The 20,885-nt window shown below is 42.6% G+C and overlaps 1 protein-coding gene across 3 annotated transcripts in view; it reads left to right on the top strand.

The window, feature by feature from the left end:
• The window catches only part of LOC106562446 (nuclear factor of activated T-cells, cytoplasmic 3), a 90,158-nt gene extending 69,476 nt beyond the window's left edge, over positions 1-20,682 (top strand). For all 3 annotated transcript variants that reach the window (XM_045689318.2, XM_045689317.2, XM_045689319.2), the window contains exons 9-10: positions 991-2,175; positions 15,237-20,682. In XM_045689318.2, the coding sequence (XP_045545274.1) occupies positions 991-2,175; positions 15,237-15,295 (1,244 nt within the window). In that variant the 3' untranslated portion in view covers positions 15,296-20,682. The remainder of the gene's footprint in view (positions 1-990; positions 2,176-15,236) is intronic.
• The last annotated feature ends 203 nt before the right edge of the window (positions 20,683-20,885 follow it).

The raw sequence follows: 20,885 nt of genomic DNA, 5'->3' as shown, positions 1-20,885 counted from the left end.
AGAGGAAGACCCTTCTGTCTCTACAATATCGCAGTGTCTTTCCCCTTCAAAACGAAAACATGTAAAACATTTTTTTTTTTTAAAGCACCATTTAACCCAATCTATCACAGTATCTCTGTCCCTTCCCCCTCAGACACAAGTCTTCCTGGCTGTATTCTCTCAGTAACATGCCTGTCAGAGGGAGGGCCCGGGGAGGTAGTAGGGGTACTAGGGGCTGTGAACTGGTTTGTCCTCCTCCTGGTTTCAGCATGGCTGGAAGGCATTTTGCTTCTCCTCATACTGCTGTCAACATGATGGCACCCAAACCCAACAACATATGCTCCCTCTCTCTGATTCAGAGCTGGGTCAAAACAAAACCCTGCCCGGTCACAAGCACCAGATTGGGAAATAGGTCACTGATTGGTACACAGCAGAGATGTGCTATGCGCTGATGTAAAGGTGCTCTGTTTAAGTAAAGATTTCTAATCTAGTTAACACATACATTCTGAACTTGGGTGAACCACAATGCTTTGACTTGGTGGATGTTGATTGGGAAGTTAATCCTGAGATTTGGCTATTTGTGGAGTTCCATAATTTGGTAAACAAATGAGTACTGCCTTGTGTTTTTCTTTGGAATTCATTATCTGTTGTCATAATCATCACATACGTCACCAAAATATTTATGGCTGCAATGAAAGATTTGAATATATTAATGATGGTATCATGTGAATGGCAATGTGTTGGTTTCCCGTACTGAGTGTCTCTCTCTCTCTCTCTCTCTCTCTCTCTCTCTCTCTCTCTCTCTCTCTCTCTCTCTCTCTCTCTCTCTCTCTCTGTCTACCTCTCTCTCTCTCTCTCTCTCTCTCTGTCTACCGCTCTCTCTCTCTCTCTCTCTCTCTGTCTACCGCTCTCTCTCTCTCTCTCTCTCTGTCTACTGCTCTCTCTCTCTCTCTCTCTCTCTCTCTCTCTCTCTCTCTCTCTCTCTCTCTCTCTCGCGCTCACTGTCTCCAGTCCTGGTGAAGCAGGAGCACAACAGAGAAGAGATGGAAGGGCCCCCTGCTGTGCCCCCCATGCCTGGTATGTCCATGCCCCTGGCCCATGCTGCCAGCCTGGTCCGCAGTACCCACACCCAGCTGCCTTCCCCTGAGCAGGGCCACCCACCGGACGGCCTTCTGTCCAGCTCTCCCCGGGGCCTGGCTGCGGGCCCCGGCTCCAGCCTCCATACTCTGCAGCCTGCCTGCCCCCTCATGGGCTCCCCCTCCTTCCAGCACCTGCCTCACCTCCAGGGCCGAGGCCTCCACACGCCTGCTGACTGCCACATGACGTTCCATCCGGGCCCAGCCCCTCCCAACAGGCCCTCTTACCAACACCATCCTGTGCAGCAGAGTCACACCCACCCCGGCCACCTAAGCAACCTAAATCCCAACCTGCCCTACAATGGCCAGCCCAGCCTTTCCATGAACATGAACACTGGGGCTCCTCAGGGCTATGAGAGGATGCCTTACCACCAGCAGCAGTCTGACCCCGGGGCCTCCCACCCCCACCCCATGGGGCTGGGTATGGTGTACCACTCCTCCCCATCCACCTCCGCCCAGCAGGCCTCCAGCCCCCACAGCCCCATCTCCACGGCCCCCCACAGCCAGCCCATGACCCATTCCTCCCACTCTGCCCCTCACCTGCTCTCCATGGGCTACCACTGCCCCCCCAACCCTAGCCAGGTGCCCTCGCCCACCCGCCCCAACCACCCCATGGGCCAGCCCTCACCCACCCACCCCAACCATCCGATGCAGCCCTCCCCCCAGCTGCAGAGAGCTATGGGGGGCTACCACCCCACCAGCCAGAGGTCTGCCTCCTGTCCCACTACCTCCAGTGCCCCTCCAGCCCACATGGTTCCCTCGCCCCATTCCGGGCCATCCTCCCCCCAGCTCCACTCCCTGCCCTACCAGTCGCCCACCTCCCCCTCCCCCACCGGCAGCCCTCTGGGCCCCCCAGCACACAGTCCCCAGGCCAGCAGCCCTGTCATGTCCAGCCTGTCCCCAGGCTCGTGCAGCAGCAACCCCGTGCAGCAGCACCCCCTTGCCCCCCAGCAGAGCCCCTTCCCTACAGAGGGGGAGAGTGTGAACATCAAGCAGGAGCCGGAGGAGAGAGAGCCCACCTTCAGATCCATCGGCCTGCAGGACATCACACTGGACGACGGTAAAACACAGCTCTGTCTATGTCAGCCTCTCCATCTCTCTGTGTGTCTGTACTCACTACACTCTCTCTGTATCTCATTCTCTCTTGATTAGAGGGAATTTAAAAGCCCTTAAGTTTTCATTATTTTATTATCCTTTTAGAATAAAAAAAAAGTTGCATTACATTACATTGTTGCATAGCATCCAGCTAACACGTGTTTTACAAAAATGCTTCTGTTTTATAACACTGTGTAAAAAGATACCTTCCAGCAGTCACTGAATTTTCCTGGGTGAAAGGATGTCTCATTGTAGTGATTGTATTTCATAAATACAGCACTTAAACCGGCAGTTGGGTTTTGTACACAGTTGGGTTGTTATTGAGTGGTCCTGACAGGAGGATTGGACATCATAGCAGCACAATAGACTAATGACTCTCGCACTAAAGACCTCGTCACAAATAGCTCATCCCCATCTGACACACACACACACACACACACGCACACACACAAGTAAGGAGATTCATTCTTTGGGTTCACCTCGTTTGTATTAACTGAATGTTGCAACAGTGGGAATACTAGGAAAATAGTTTTATACCGCTGTAATTACTGTGTGTGGAAGGCCCTTTCCATTCTGAAGAGGACTAATGTACCTCTATTTACGGGGGTATAACAAACTGACTGGAGAATGATGAGACTAACTCATTAACAGTGCCTCTTCACTACAAATCCTAACTCGGCACAAGCCGTTTGAGAAACCACCATTCCCCATTTAGTTTCTAATCTGCCATGCACAGCTACTTCTGCTTCTCTGCACCCTGGTCCCGCTCAGTCACGTATTCAAATAAACAGCAGTCAAATGGCCCATAGTTAATAAACAGCCTGGAGTGGCTGCGACTGAAAGTGTGTGTGCATCAGGAAGTGCTGTATTGTGTGCTAGCAGGGGCCAGACTAATTACACGGCCCATTATCAATAAGTCATGATTGAAAGGCCATCAGACACAAGTTCACCAGCTGCATAATACACTGCATGTGTATGCCTACACACACTCATACACTCAGACCTAGTCGCACAGTTGTGTGTACGCACGCATAATCATAATCAGTATATCCTTAATTACTCACTCTCTATTTCTCTCTCACACTCTCCAACACACACGCACACACACACTCAAGTAAAAGTCTGGCTGCCTCAGTCAATTTCCCTCAGACGGTGTCGCTACATGTAACTGCCAAAATAAAGGAAACACCACAAGCCAGAACAGCTTCAATGCGCTTTGGCATAGATTCTACAAGTGTCTGGAACTCTATTGGAGGGATGCGACACTATTTTTCCATGAGAAATTTGTTGATGGTGGGGGAAAAACGTTCCCCCCACTAAACGTTCATCTGCTTTCAATATGCTTTGAATCCCTCATTTACTCAAGTGTTTCCTTTATTTTGGCAGTTACCTGTACATTCCAAGAAGAAAAGTGTGAGAAAAGTTGTTGTCTGGTTTAGTAAATCCCTGTCTGAGCGAGGCCTAGAAATAGCTTCTGTGCCATGCAGGCTCTGTAGGACACACAAACAAACACACACACAAAACACACACGCACACACACTGGCTCTGTAGGACGTAATGAAGCAGTGAATGACTGAGCAGTGCAGCAATGAAACGACTGAGTTTTTAGGACGTCAGAGCAGCACATGGAATATACCACAGAGCAGACCAGGGTTCATGTGTTTTTAAGTATTTGTTATTTAAATACTTTTTTTGTGTGTATTTGACTAATTTCAAATTATGTGGCCCGAATTAACTACCGTAATAATCGCACCTGAATATAAGCCGCACCCACTGAATTAATATATATTTTTTTATTATTATTTTTTTAACATAAATAAGCCGCACATGTCTATAAGCCGCAGGTGCCTACCGGTACATTGAAACAAATGAACTTTACACAGGCTTTAACGAAACACGGCTTGTAACAAAAATAAATAGGCTTTAACGAAACACGGCTTGTAACAAAAATAAATAGGCTTTAACGAAACACGGCTTGTAACAAAAAAATAAAACATTTGCAGTAAGCTTTAGTTGTCTTTTTGCACTGAGTCAATTCCTCACGCTGCTGTTTCCAACGTCTTATCATCGACTCATTAAGACCAAGCTCCCGTGCAGCAGCTCTATTTCCTTTTCCAACAGCCAGATCAATCGCCTTCAACTTGAAAGCTGCATCATATGCATTTCTCCGTGTCTTTGCCATGATGAGGGTGACAAAATGACTACCGTAATCAGAATGATGGGAAGTTTGAGAGCGCTCGATTTAATCTAAACAGTAAACAAAAAAGTTGTTTGACCTTAACCTGTTCGGCAATTTCATTGGTATAATGAAAGCTTCATGCCGCCAAAAAATTGAGCACGTCACAGAATGTGTTTTTTTTGGGAAAAAAACAATTTGAAAGCGGGAAAAATCCATATATTAGCCGCGTCATTGATTAAGCCGCGATGTTCAAAGCGTGGGAAAAAAGTTGCGGCTTATAGTCCGGAATTTACGGTACTTCTATTGGAAGTATTTGAAAGTATTTTCGGTAACACTTTATTTGGATAGTCCATATGTAGATGCTCTAAAGACTATCAGTAACATTTCAACTAACTATCTACTAACCCTAGCTCTGACTTTAACCCTAAACTTAACCCTTACCCTAACCTTATTCTTAACCTAACCGTAACCTTAGCAAGCAGTTGTTTATCAACAGATGGTCATACGATCAACAAACTATCTGTAGAGCATCTACAGAGCGAAAATCCGGACTATCCAAATAAAGTCTGACCGTATTTTCAAATACTTATTTCAAATACTATATTAAAATAAGTTAGTGTATTTGAGTGTTTTCAAATAGTTTCCAAGTGTATTTCTAAATACATTCCAATATTCATCTACTTTTCTTTTCAAATAAAAAAATACCTAAATACTTACATCTAAATGTCTTTGAAAGTGATTGAACTCTGGTCTACTAGACTATCTGTGTGTCTTTCTGTTAATGTCTGTATGTCTGTCTATCTGTCTGAGTTCTAGTAGTCTAACTAAGAGCAGGGTCAGTTAGTTACATGTCAGTCAGTGCTGATATGTACATTTTGATATGATAGTCATTCCCTGGTAGGATTTCAGTATACAGTAGTATCACCAGGGGTGCAACTTTCACTTGTCCCCCCCCCCCAGTTTTATCATTGGAATGTGATTCAAAACGAGACAACTGTGTGCTTTAGGATCATGCGGATGCCTCCGAGCGGTCGGGTAGGCTGTTTTGGAGTGTTTATCCTACTATTTAAAAAAAAAAAAAAAAAATATATATATATATATATATATATATATATATATATATATATATATATATATATATATATATATATATATATATATATATATTGGTTCCCCCCACTTCTAAAACCAAAGTTGCGCCCCTGAGTATCACTGTAGTATTGCCTGCATAGACTCATGTCAGCACAAGTCTGTGTGTGTGTACCACCACGTCACAGTGTAAAACTGCTGTGGTGAGCTAACAGATGGCCTTGGTGACTGGTGACGTACGCCAGCGCAGGGGCCATGTAGTAGGGTGTGTGTGTGTGTGCAGTAGGTCTACTGTGGGTGTGGGGGGGTCAGGAGTGGCAGAGACTTACTGACAGATGGACAGACGAGTTGAGGATCCCAACTGGCAGTATGCACCCAAAAATGCATCCCCACTTCTCATACTCCTCCTATGCGAATTCTCATCTCCAATAAACAGGTTTATAACAAAGAGTATGTATTTATCAGTAAGGGGCAGGAGGAGGCAGTTCTTCTGCTAGAGCTAGCAGATGAAAGGAAACTGCTGTGTACAGGACCTCTGCTTCTTTATTGGTAGGTACAGTAGTCTATATTTGGTTTAGTGTCCATATTTAGTGTCAATATATTTCCAATCTTCCTGAACAGTGTTAATGTGAGTGCACTGTTAACAGGGACAGTAATTGTACAGTAGTGTGTATGGCGTGCTTTAGGTGTGTGCAACCTTGCTCTCCCCCTTCCTCTCTTGTGTGAATGTGAGTGAACCCTCCTGTGAGGGTGATTACGGCCGTCATGGTGACAGACTGAACCACTTGTGGTGCCGACCCGTGTGTTTATCTAATTAATCAGCTGGCCCTGTGTTTGCACAGACAACACACACATACACAGTGCAGGCGGGGGTTAGCGGAGGCTGTGTGTGTGACACGGCGTGCCTACATCTTTTGTTTGCTCTCCTGCTCGGGCCACAGCTGCCTCTCGCCGTGAGCACGGCATTCTGGGTTAATAATAGGCCGGGCCTGCTGCTCCCGCTCTTCTTGTGAGAGACAACGACATAGAGCAGGCACACACACTTATTTCTAGCGCTGTCATAGTGTACACACACACACACACACACACACACACACACACACACACACACACACAGAGAGAGACACAGGCATATAGTACACACAGTAAATGCACCCACCAGAAGCAGCCATATTCACGTCAGTACTATGAGTATGGCGCCACACATTGTAAACACTGTGCACACAGTAGTTAATCACATACTTTAGGCAGTTTTCTCAGGCACAACTCTATATACAAATACACGAGCAATGCCGCTTACAGAGCATGTGCACAGTCCCTGTTGACATAGCATAGCCAACAACACACAGACATAAACACACACACGTCTACATTTAAAACATGGGCTAATCTGGGTCTGTTACTAAGGCTCCTGAAACATAGCTTTCACCAGACTCCAATCCCCTCCATGAGGTAGGCCCTGTCCATCTCTACTACTACAGACCCAGGGATCCAACCTCTAGTCTACAGGTTGCACTACCACTAGACGGAAGTCACAGAACCCTGGCACCATGCTGCTGGTCAGTTTGGGTCAAGCAGGCCTCAGTCTCCAGAGTTCTGAGTTGTCCCCTACAGTGGAAACTCTCCTCTGGTGCTCTGTGGTTTGGTGGCTTTGTGGCTTGGTCCAAGTCCCAGCCCAGCCAGTGGCTGATTATAACTTCTAACCGAGCATGGCAGATAAATAGCACAACTCTCTATTCATGTGAGGAAAAAACAACAGCGGTAGGAAAATGCATCAGGCCTGGACCTAACCAAACTCAGCGAGTTAAACACAATCACAAACGCATACCGCCGGCCCTGGAAAAAGTGGGAACCGACTTTGTTTGTCATCTTTCCATACAATTAAAGACTTAGGAATGTAATGAAGGCAGAGGTATTGGCAGTGTAGCACCAGCACCGGGTGCTGGATTCTGGGGTTCAGGTCCTGCCAGTGTGCCTTTCTGTCTCTCTCTCTGTGTGCAGACAGAGTGTCCGGGCAGGCCGGAGATCCTTGGTAATGTTGGAACTTAACATTGACCTTCAGCCAGGAAAACAGAAAGAAAATCCTTTTATTAGTGTTTACAGAGTCCCATATCAATGTTTTGAATATAATATTGTCCTGTTTGTATGCTAATGGTCTCATGTACCAGCTCGTGGGTTGTGTTATCGGTTAGCTTGTCTATTGTAGATGTCATTGTTGATTTGTGTTTCCTAACAGAGAGCCACTGTTCTAGTTGATATCCCTATTAAACACTGTAGTGTGCTTTGTGTGACAGCTGCTGTAAGGGGAGTGTATCTGTCAAGTGTCTCAGAGAACTGTTGAGTCACTCTGCCCTGCTCTAGTAAATAGTAAAGTGATGTGCATTGCCCCTCCACACACACACACACACACACACACACACCATAACACATCTCCACATGGCAGTCAGCTTACTGCAGTTATCCTCCATTCTAGTTATGTGGATACAGGAATTCTTCTAACTCACTAAACTAGCCTCCGGTCCGATCTCTTAAAATGCCATTAGGTGCCATTAGGTGTTTAGTCACTGTGAAATGCAGCAGACATAGAATGTGTCATTATCTGATCCCTACTGCACATCCTAAGGGGATGGTCTATTGTGGTAGAAGTTTAGATGAATCTTCTGGTTGGCCATTCCGGATCCTATTGGCTTCCATTCCAACATTTTAGGACGGCCATTCTGGCTCCAATCCTGTTGGCTTCCACCTTGTAACTCACTCTTGTGGTCATCTGATGGCTTCCTGTGAGCAGACATTATAGGGGCCGGATCAAAAGACATGTGTCTTGTGAATCACTTACAATGTGAAATCCACAGATGATTCACAGAGATGAGTGACTTTGTTAAAACTGCAGCAGTTCTAATGAGGCTATAGTGTTCTCACTGGAGCTCTACTGTTACTGTGATCTGTCTCTCTGGCAGCGTGTCAGACTAGAGTAACAGACTACAGAGCTACAGTTAAACAGGCAAAAAAGAGATAACAGATTGACTCAGCGATGTTAGCCTAGCAACCCTGGAACGTTTTTAGTCGTCTAGTTTCTGTTACTGAAACTGACCATATATTTCCAATGAAATATGATCATTAAGTGGACTTATCCATTTGACTTGAACGTCTTATGTTTTCTCTTCTACCTGAGGCTCTCTGAAGATGTGTGCATGTCATTGCAAGTCTTCCTTTTGACCAACTGAATCTTGGCTTGCCTGGCCCGTGCCTTGCACAAATGTTATCCATTGTAACATGTTTTCTTCATTTGGTAGAGTGGAGAGAACAATCACTCAGTCTTCTTGTTATTTTCTTAAGCTGGTTCTCTGTTGGAGTGCCCTGCATGCCCTTTTCTACTTCACACTTCAGTGTTGGTCTGTCAGGGAACGTTTTTTCAATCTGTCAGAGGGGAACCAGGGTGATTAGCTGTTTTCCATCCTAACTGATGACTTGTTTATCATAGAAAATCCACATCTGTTTGACTGTTTCACTTCTGTTTCTCATTTCAGAGATTATTTGAACAGATCCCTTTTAGACATGAAATGTATACATCTAGACATGACATTAAAGATCACTGTGTGATTCGAAACAAAGAAAAGCAAAGAAAAATAATTGGGGTCAGAAAGGACACACTATGTAGATTTACTAAGGGCAGTCTGTTTCTCCCCTATGACTGGGTTAGGTAAAGTGATTAATGTGAGTTTCCCCTTTGAGATAATGACATGACACACACTGAAAACCTTGTTTTACCACCAATCAGTACACTGATGGACTTTGATCGAGGAGGGACTCTCTGTCTTTGACCCGAATTAGCCTAAGTCACAGTGATTGAAGGGTTCGTTTCCCACTAGAGTACTGTCTGAGAGGTGACACCGGTCTGATGAGGAGGGAAGTCATGTTCATGGGCTGGTTTAGTCACACATTCAGTAAAGTGGACTAGCCCTAGGACCAGAGAGGTATGCCTTAGAAGCAAAATGACAGTTCACTGTATGAGGAGCAGTTCTCTGGCTTAATAGGGACCCCCCCCCCCCCCTCCTAGTCATATAAAGAGGATCTCCCTTCCAGAGGGTTAAAGAGACCCAGGGTTCTCTGTAGTAGTAAGCTGGGCTAAATCATCACATAAAAACAAGTCAATCTGAGACATTGGTTCAGGTATGAAACTACCGAAGTCAAGCACAATTTTACAGATTTTTCCCATATCTACATCAGATTATAGGCCTAGTTGATCATATTTTATCTAACTGTCAGTCTTGTTAGAGGCCATTTTGAAACCTTACCAGTAGTCGATTAATCGGATATCTAATGCCCGTATGTTAGTTTGCATCGTTTTGTGTGTGATGTGTGTTCTGTGGAAAGTTTTCTAAACAGACACACAACTGCAGATAGACATTGTGCTTGAGACTTACATTAAACACATACAATAATGGGTCATTTTTAGTTGAACATTTCAGCTGGTGTGCTGTGTTTAGAACGTGGATACATTGTTGTAGACTGATGTTTTATGTAAAGCTGTCTGTTGCAGTAAACCGAGAAATACAGTCTATGTGTGAAGATAGATAACCGTGTGTGATGGGAGAGGAAGAACCATCCGCCCACGCCAACAGGATAGAGACAGTGGCTAGCCAGCCAGGCACAAAGGCCTGCCCCTCTCTCTGTCACATCAGCAGTAGTAGCAGCACACAGATCACACAAACAAACACAAATAAACACCTCTATTTCTATCATGGAACCACCAATAGGTTTTCACTGTTTTTTTAATGGTAGTCAACTAACAAGTACAGTTGAAGCTACAGTATTCATTGTCAATACTGTAAAATTATGTTTGAAATAGTTGTATTACTTTTTCTGAGACAAATTTATTTTGGGGGATTTTTGAGAATGTACCAGTTTTACAGGAGTACAATGACTTTGAGACGTTGTAATTGTATTCAGATATATACAGTGGGGCAAAAAAGTATTTAGTCAGCCACCAATTGTGCAAGTTCTCCCACTTAAAAAGATGAGAGAGGCCTGTAATTTTCATCATAGGTACACTTCAACTATGACAGACAAAATGAGAAAAAAAATCCAGAAAATCACATTGTAGGATTTTTAATGAATTTATTTGCAAATTATGGTGGAAAATAAGTATTTGGTCAATAACAAAAGTTTATCTCAATACTTTGTTATATACCCTTTGTTGGCAATGACACAGGTCAAATGTTTTCTGTAAGTCTTCACAAGGTTTTCACACACTGTTGCTGGTATTTTGGCCCATTCCTCCATGCAGATCTCCTCTAGAGCAGTGATGTTTTGGGGCTGTCGCTGGGCAACACGGACTTTCAACTCCCTCCAAAGATTTTCTATGGGGTTGAGATCTGGAGACTGGCTAGGCCACTCCAGGACCTTGAAATGCTCCTTCACGAAGCCACTCCTTCGTTGCCCGGGCGGTGTGTTTGGGATAATTGTCATGCTGAAAGACCCAGCCACGTTTCATCTTCAATGCCCTTGCTGATGGAAGGAGGTTTTCACTCAAAATCTCATGATACATGCCCCCATTCATTCTTTCCTTTACACGGATCAGTCGTCCTGGTCCCTTTGCAGAAAAACAGCCCCAATGCATGATGTTTCCACCCCCGTGCTTCACAGTAGGTATGGTGTTCTTTGGATGCAACTCATCATTCTTTGTCCTCCAAACACGACGAGTTGAGTTTTTACCAAAAAGTTCTATTTTGGTTTCATCTGACCATATGACATTCTCCCAATCCTCTTCTGGATCATCCAAATGCTCTCTAGCAAACTTCAGACAGGCCTGGACATGTACTGGCTTAAGCAGGGGGACACGTCTGGCACTGCAGGATTTGAGTCCCTGGCGGCGTAGTGTGTTACTGATGGTAGGCTTTGTTACTTTGGTCCCAGCTCTCTGCAGGTCATTCACTAGGTCCCCCCGTGTGCTTCTGGGATTTTTGCTCACCGTTCTTGTGATCATTTTGACCCCACGGGGTGAGATCTTGCGTGGAGCCCCAGATCGAGGGAGATTATCAGTGGTCTTGTATGTCTTCCATTTCCTAATAATTGCTCCCACAGTTGATTTCTTCAAACCAAGCTGCTTACCTATTGCAGATTCAGTCTTCCCAGCCTGGTGCAGGTCTACAATTTTGTTTCTGGTGTCCTTTGACAGCTCTTTGGTCTTGGCCATAGTGGAGTTTGGAGTGTGACTGTTTGAGGTTGTGGACAGTGTCTTTTATACTGATAACAAGTTCAAACAGGTGCCATTAATACAGGTAACGAGTGGAGGACAGATGAGCCTCTTAAAGAAGAAGTTACAGGTCTGTGAGAGCCAGAAATCTTGCTTGTTTGTAGGTGACCAAATACTTATTTTCCACCATAATTTGCAAATAAATTCATAAAAAATCCTACAATGTGATTTTCTGGATTTTTTTTCTCATTTTGTCTGTCATAGTTGACGTGTACCTATGATGAAAATTACAGGCCTCTCTCATCTTTTTAAGTGGGAGAACTTGCACAATTGGTGGCTGACTAAATACTTTTTTGCCCCACTGTAGCTGATGATTCTTAGGGATGGGGGTAACAGTTGATCTATAGCTGATGATTCTTAGGGATGGGGGTAACAGTTGATATATAGCTGATGATTCTTAGGGATGGGGGGTAACAGTTGATATATAGCTGATGATTCTTAGGGATGGGGGTAACAGTTGATTTATAGCTGATTCTTAGGGATGGGGGTAACAGTTGATATATAGCTGATGATTCTTAGGGATGGGGGTAACAGTTGATCTATAGCTGATGATTCTTAGGGATGGGGGTAACAGTTGATCTATAGCTGATGATTCTTAGGGATGGGGGTAACAGTTGATCTATAGCTGATGATTCTTAGGGATGGGGGTAACAGTTGATCTATAGCTGATGATTCTTAGGGATGGGGGTAACAGTTGATCTATAGCTGATGATTCTTAGGGATGGGGGTAACAGTTGATATATAGCTGATGATTCTTAGGGATGGGGGTAACAGTTGATATATATAGCTGATGATTCTTAGGGATGGGGGTAACAGTTGATATATAGCTGATGATCCTTAGGGATGGGGGTAACAGTTGATATATAGCTGATGATTCTTAGGGATGGGGGTAACAGTTGATATATAGCTGATGATTCTTAGGGATGGGGGTAACAGTTGATATATAGCTGATGATTCTTAGGGATGGGGGTAACAGTTGATCTATAGCTGATGATTCTTAGGGATGGGGGTAACAGTTGATCTATAGCTGATGATTCTTAGGGATGGGGGTAACAGTTGATCTATAGCTGATGATTCTTAGGGATGGGGGTAACAGTTGATCTATAGCTGATGATTCTTAGGGATGGGGGTAACAGTTGATCTATAGCTGATGATTCTTAGGGATGGGGGTAACAGTTGATATATAGCTGATGATTCTTAGGGATGGGGGTAACAGTTGATATATAGCTGATGATTCTTAGGGATGGGGGTAACAGTTGATATATAGCTGATGATTCTTAGGGATGGGGGTAACAGTTGATATATAGCTGATGATTCTTAGGGATGGGGGTAACAGTTGATCTATAGCTGATGATTCTTAGGGATGGGGGTAACAGTTGATATATAGCTGATGATTCTTAGGGATGGGGGTAACAGTTGATCTATAGCTGATGATTCTTAGGGATGGGGGTAACAGTTGATCTATAGCTGATGATTCTTAGGGATGGGGGTAACAACTGGAATACAGAATATCAAGGCTTTTAATTAAATTTATGAAAAAGTATCATTCTTGATTTGTGTTAATGAATACATTTATTATTTAACCCCATACACAGCAAAATGTGGTTAAGAAATATAAAGGGAAGATCTTAAGATGAGCAGGATGAATTCATTTGAACGGACTCCCTAATGTCTCGATAATACTCTGAATTGAATCTATACATGATTTGACTGTTAATTTTCCTCTCACTCCATCTACCAATAATATGCCACATATATAAACACCCATATATAATATGACCCATATAAAGCAGATGCTGACTTGTCCATCAGACACGGTGGGCCATAAAATGTATGATTTCACAACAGACAGTTGCACAACAAGTGGCCAGTTGTAGGTAAGAGAAGAGGAATCCCCAAGCAGCAGGGCTGGTACTGTTACTGTGGTGTATGGACAGGTCTGCCTGAATACCTGCGTGTCGATCTGTCTTAATGTGTGTCAAACTGTCAGAGCTCAGAGGACTCACTCACCATCTCCTCGCTCTAAACCAGATAGTCAAACCCTCTCCTCTCTTTGCCCTCTGTCTCTCTGACCTGCCATGACTTTTGACACATATGTGCCACATCAGGAAATTAACGGTGTATGAATGCCGCCACTGCTACACGAATGCAAAGCTACCAATCGCTGCTGTGTGGAAAATATCTTCACTTTTTCCATAAATACCAAACCAGGCTACATATCCTCTCCTTTCACTCTCTATTTCTCTCTCTTCTATTTCTCTCCTCTTTCTCTCTTTTCTCTCTCCTCTCCCTCTCTTCTATTTCTTCTCTTTCTCCCTCTCTCTTTCTCACCCTCCTTTTCGTTCCACAGGTACTGTAGTAAACCAGATGCAGCTTCAGTTTAGCGTGATATGGGGGTTAGAAGTTGATTTACTTTACGGCTGTGGTTTTTACAGGCTCCCCGCTGGTCCTCCCGCTGAGCCACGCTGGGCCCGGTGTGAGCTGAAAACAGCTTTGGCACCACTGTAACAATCAGGTCTCTGTTGGAGGCATCTCCAACATGCCCCACCGCCAGAGAGCGAGAGAGAAAATAACGTATTTATTTAATATCAGGCCTAGCTAGCTCTGCCTGGCGGAGTAATTACCTACAGCACTGTGCTTGAGTGCCTCTCTGGGGTCGACAACGTGTTGTAACAATGGATTAGTTTTATACAGGCCCATTTACTACGCTCGCAAACCCACAATAATAGGCCAGAGGAAATGTACTCAAGCTCCATTAAGAGGTGGAAGAAATGAAGAAACGCAATAGAGAGCTGGTACTCGCTAGGCCATTCAATAAATGGAGGATTATATTTATAGGAGTCGACATGTTGTGGTGGTAAAGACTAAATATCTTGGACGCTGTCAAAGGTCAAATTTGACGGTAATGACACACGGCAGTGAATGGAATAGTTTCCCCTCGCTTTCTGGTTGTTGACGGTGGTTTTGTCATTCCAAAGCTGTGAGTTGAACCTCTGGGTCTTGTCAGTGTATGTATGATTGAGTTTTTCCCTCTGTCTCTCCACTGTGATATGCTGAAGCTGAACTTTTCTGTGTTCAGAGAAGTCAGTAAGTGAGCTGGGCAACATCGCCCTCTGCTGGTAAACATTTGTTTTTTCTCACAGTCCGAATGCATTCAGGAACACAATTTAGATTTGATTTCTTGATAATATATTTACATTTAAGTCATTTAGCAGACGCTCTTATCCAGAGCGACTTACAAATTGGTGCATTCACCTTATGATATCCAGTGGAACAACCACTTTACAATAGTGCTTCTACATTTTTTAAGGGGAGGGGGGGGGGTTAGAAGGATTACTTTATCCTATCTAATATATGACAATCAATGTGTCCTCAAAAACTTTGGGTCAATTGAAGTTAAAGAAAGCCTTGCTAAGGTTTAGTAGCCTATAATAATAAACCCTCTGGACTGTGTTGTTCAGCTGTAGTGAACCTGTATCCTTCTCTCTCTTTGTGTTTCCAGTGAATGAGATCATCGGCAGAGACATGTCCCAGTCCCCTGGTGGCGGTGCCCAGTCGTAGCACTGTCCTTGGCCAGGCCTCCACACACCCAGCTGGGCATAGCAGTGTTCTCACCAGCCCCAACACCACCACCTCCACCACAGGACTTTACCTGCCTCTAGGCAGGACAGACTGGGATGAGATTCCCCTTTACACTTCATGGACCTACCAGTCCACAAAAAGACCCTCCAGACACACATGAACAAACTTTTCATATACCCACATGACAGCAAAAGAGCTCAGATTCACCCACCTACACATGTATACATCAGATTATAAACAGGAGAACACCGCAGGGTGGTGACAAACTGTAGGATTATTGGGGTCAGTGGCAGAAAGACGAGGAACATGTTCTCTGTTCAATTGACTTCGGGTTCATTTTTAGCATTAGATCTCAGGCCTGGGCTCAGATCCCCAGAGGTGATCACTGGTTTAGAGAGTGATCACCTCCTAAACGGATTCTATGCAGCAAAACTCTCTGCTCAGGGTGTCTGGTTGGAGTATGTAATATACCCTCTGAAGTCACAATGTTGCCCCTAACAGTGTAGTGCTCAGTGAGGAAAAATAGGATCCCTCAGTAGGAATAAAGAAGGGTTGAATACTGTACTCATGATTTTCTCACCAGCATAGACCTCGATGGTACAAACACCCCAGTTGGTTGAGTGATGTCACAACAGCACCCCCTGGGAGTGTAGAGATATTACTGCAGCCTCACTGCGACACCCCCCCATCACCCTAGTCCTTCTTTGTCTCTGGGTGCCTGGGAGCCCCTTCTCTTCTTCTCTGGTGCTGGACTGGGATCTGTAATATGCAACATTCCACACTTCTAGTGACCTTACAGCCATGTAGATATAGTGCCTTCAGAAAGTATTCACACCCCTTGACTTTTTCCACATTTTGTTGTGGTACAGCCTGAATTTCAAATATATTAAATGTAGACGTTTTTGTCGCTGGCCTACACGCAATACCCGATAATGTCAAAGTGGACTTATGTTTTCAGAATTGTTTATAAATTCATTAAAAAAATAAAAGCTGAAATGTCTTGAGTGAATAAGTATTCAACCCCTTTGTTATGACAAGCCTAAATAAGTTCAGGAGTAAAAATGAACTTAACAAGTCACATAAGTTGCATGGATTCAACCACAAAGACCAGGGAGTTTTTCCAATGCCTTGCAAAGAAGGGCACCCATCCCTAAAAGAAAAGCAGACATTGAGCATATCCCTTTGAGCATGGAGAAGTTATTAATTATACTTTAGATGGTCTATCAATACACCCAATCACTACAAAGATACAGGCATCCTTCCTAACTCAGTTGCCAGAGACGAAGGAAACGGCTTAGGGATTTCACCATGAGGCCAATGGTGACTTTAAAACAGTTACAGAGTTTAATGGCTGTGATAGGAGAAACAACATTGTAGTTATTCCACAATATTAACCTAATTGACAGAGTGAAAAGAAGGAAGCCTGTACAGAATACAAATATTCCAAGACATGCATCCTGTTTGCAACAAGGCACTAAAGTAATACTACAAAAAAAAATTGGCAAAGCAATTCACTTTTTGTTCTGAATACAAAGCGTTATGTTTGGGGCAAATCCAATACAACAAATTACTGAGTACCACTCTCCATATTTTCAAGCATAGTGATGGCTGCATCATGTTATGTGTATGCTTGTCATTGATAAGGACTGGGGATTTTTTTAGGATAAAAAAATAAGCAGAATGGAGCACAGGCCAAATTCTAGAGGGAAATCTGGTTCATTCTGCTTTCCACCAGACACTGGGAGGTGAATTCACTTTTCAGCAGGACAATAACTTAAAACACAAGGCCAAATCTACACTGAAGTTGCTTACCAAGAAGACAGTGGATGTTCCTGAGTGGCCAAATTACAGTTTTGACTTAAATCTGCTTGAAAATCTATGGCAAGACCTGAAAATGGTTGTCTAGCAATGATCAACAACCAATTTGACAGAGCTTGAAGAATGTAGAAAAGGTTAATGGGCAAATGTTGCACAATCCAGGTGTGGAAAACTCTTAGAGACTTACCCAGAAAGACTCACAGCTGTAATCACTGCTTAAGGTGCTTCTACAAAGTATTGACTCAGGGGTGTGAATACTTATGTAAATGAGATTTCTGTATTTCATTTTCAATAAATTAGCAAACATTTATAAAAACATGTTTTTACTGTCATTATGGGTTATTGTGTGTAGATGGTTGAGATTTTTATTTATTTTTATAAATGTTTTATTCTGGCTGTAACTCAACAAAAGGTGGAATAAGTCAAAGGGTATGAATACTTTCTGAAGCCACTGTGTCTGTATATTATTACTACCCTCTCCTCCTGACTCCCCAAACCCCCTCTCTCTTCAGGTTGAACAAATGCCTTATAAACATTGTTAAATAGCAGCTTTGAATGATAGGATGGTAAACGCTTTTGTTGTTTGTTTGCACAGCTGACTCTTCATGCAGAGTATGACTTTGATTTTTATAGAAATTAGATGGATTTATGAGTTTGTGCTATGGAGACGCTTGACTTTCGATGAATATAATGTTTTGTGCGATGGATAGATGAACACTGGTTTTCTCCAGACCGAGGTAGCCCATTAAGACAAGTAAATATATATATTTGTAACTGTAAGTAGACTCGTTGGAGTTTAATTAAAGGTGGCGTTTGAATTATCCACAGAGCAAGACGGACCTGTGTTCCTCTGAGCTCTGTCATGCAATAACTGAAGTGCGTCTGAAATGGCACCCTATTCCCTGTATAGTGCACTACTTTTGGCCAGCACACTGGTCAAAAGTAGTGCACGATACAGGGAATCGGGTGTAATTGTGGATGCACACTAACTGTCTTGATGCCCTGGGCCCAGTTTTTCAAAACTTTTAATCTGGATAGGAATGATCTGGATTCTGTAATCCTTTTTTGCAATCCAGGATCAGATTGATCTGGCTGTTTTGGGGCCAGTTTTTCAGAAAATAATCTGATAGGATCATTCTGATCCACAACATGAAGATCACAGAATCCAGATTGTCAGTGCTTTCAACAGGCCTACACCTTTTCATCTAGTGGACAGGTTATGGTACTACTACACTGTCATAGGGAAACAGATGAGTGAACTACATGAATAAAGGTAACTATATGACACCTTTCTAAATCCACAAAAACTACATTTAATCCTGATTGAATGGTCAGATTGGATTACCAAATCTGGAGGATCAGAATAATTTTGTTTTCTTTTGAAAAACCCAATTCTAACATGTAATTTTATCCGATTGCAGAAATCCAATCGGATAACTTTTGAAAAACTGGGCCCAGAGACTCTTGTGTGCCTTCCACTTTGTAACCATACCTTCTGAGGGTAAAGCAGCTTCAATCCAAATACTATTGGAAATAATATAACACATTGAAAACTGCAGATTTAAACTGTTGATAAAAGTATTTTATATTTAGTCCTTTATATATACTGTATTTATGTATAGCCCCCCCCTCCACCACCCCTGACGAACAAGGTTAAGTTAGTTTTAAAAAACGACTTCCATTTTTGTATGTTGTTGGTTCTTACACGCCCCCTGTGTGTTGCACATCATGACAATCACGACAAATGATAATTTTGTCTTCAGGATGGTAACTTAACAAAAATATGTATTTGTCAATCTTCCTCCTTGGGGAGACATACAGACTGCGAATGTATGGAATATTGATAGCAATAATAAAAAGATTTTCAGTATGCCTGAGAATTACAACAACAAAAAGTCCAAAGAAAATGACAAAGTTGAGTGTTAAAAAACAACATATTCCAGTCCAACATCATCATAAGGATGTTTACAGAATGTGATTCTGAATGCTGGATAGATGTATGTATGTATGCCATACATTACGTAGTCATGCTGTAATATAACATGTTGATTGGTCTGGGTAGGAACAACTCCTATTGCCTTAACATGTTCTCTGTGATTGGACAATGATATATGTATATTCTTGCATGTATATTTTTTTCTCTGAGGGGATGTTGCTAATGACAACTGTCAATTATGTCCAAGTCCAATCAGAAATAGAAAATAATTCTGCTATACACAAAAAACCTGCCTGATGCCTTTAAAAAAACATTTAAAAAAACATTTAAAAAAGAACCTTGATGCCTATAGTTTTAGATGCAGCAGAGATGCTTGGTTCTGTTACTGCAAGGCTCTGTTTACACAGGTAGTCCAATTCTGATCTTTTTCTCACTAATCAGATCAGCTCTGAAAAAGTTCTGTGATTGGTCAAAGAACCAATTAGTGGAACAAATATCAGAATTGGGCTGCCTGTATAAACGCAGCCTTCTAGAGTATCAGCACAATACTTATTAGTCCTGCATACCAGAGGGCCAGTCAGTGAATCTGCCTTGTAAAGGACACAGTGCAAGCGTCTTAGTAGATTATATTAAGTGTGTGTGGATGTGTGCGTTTGTACCCAATAAACTGTAGAGAAGTGTTTTTTTAATAATGAATTTCAGTTCTGTACAATACAAGCACACAGATGCATTAGGCTACTATGCAAACCATGACGAAAGCATCATGACAACGTGATATTTGGCATCAAGTACAAAATAACTGGTTTGTTTGTAATAATCTCTCGTGGCTTTTGTTTTATGTGTAAAACCTTTTCAAACAGTGAGGAGAGAATGTCACTATTTGTTTATTTAAACTATAGGAAGGCCTTAACTCATGTGTTGAATATGAATTACTGGTTTGTTGTCTGTATGCTCTTCTGAGTTAATAATTTACTTGAGAATATACATTTTGGACAGCAGGACGTTAGTTACAAGAGGAAGGGCTGGCTCTGGTGCTGCTTGTGAGACTGGTACCTAATTCACAGTATAGAGCTGATCAGAACCGTACTGTGCTGGCTTGGATGTTTCATTTTCACATGGTCCTTTCCAGCACAGTTCCAGCACTATGTAGATGCGTAAACAGGGCAGCCCAGTACAGCTCGGCTTGGCGCAGTTTGGCCACATAGTGTGAATGAGGCACATGAGTCCAGAAACTAGCAGCATTAAATTCAGTAATCGTTCGCTCTCTGCCATCCACTTCTGTAAAACCAAAGATCGAACAATATGTTCCCATTTTACATACTGGTAAAAAGCAACACAGACTGACATTAGAACTCTATTTTTGATACTTTGAAATGGATGTCATTCCTAATGGTTGGGTACATATATCTATAAATATATGTTTTGTAAAAGAAAAGGGAAATACAGGTTTTAGCTGATGTTTACAGGAACCTTGTATTGTCATTTCATGTACATTTTGTATTTTAAAACCATTTTGTAATTTAAGACTGCAGTGCTTTTTGAATTTATTCAAAGGGAATACCTTGCATTTAGGCTCTTACAGTAGTGTATCAATAAAAATACAAATGTCAAACTTTGTCTTTGTGTTTTTCTCTTTCTATACTGAACAAAAATATAAATGCAACATGGAACAATTTCTAAGATTTTACTGAGTTACAGTTCATATAAGCAAACAAGTAAATTTAAATAGATTAGGCCTTAATCTATGTATTTCCCATGACTGGGAATATAGATATGTCATCCAGAACTGTGACATTTTCAGCTTCCAGGAATTGT

This window comes from Salmo salar, chromosome 11 (genome assembly GCF_965601325.2).
Source record: "Salmo salar chromosome 11, fSalSal1, whole genome shotgun sequence".
Classification (NCBI taxonomy): domain Eukaryota; kingdom Metazoa; phylum Chordata; class Actinopteri; order Salmoniformes; family Salmonidae; genus Salmo; species Salmo salar.
The sequence above is the reverse complement of the archived record's forward strand: the minus strand, read 5'-3'. Positions and strand labels throughout refer to the sequence as shown.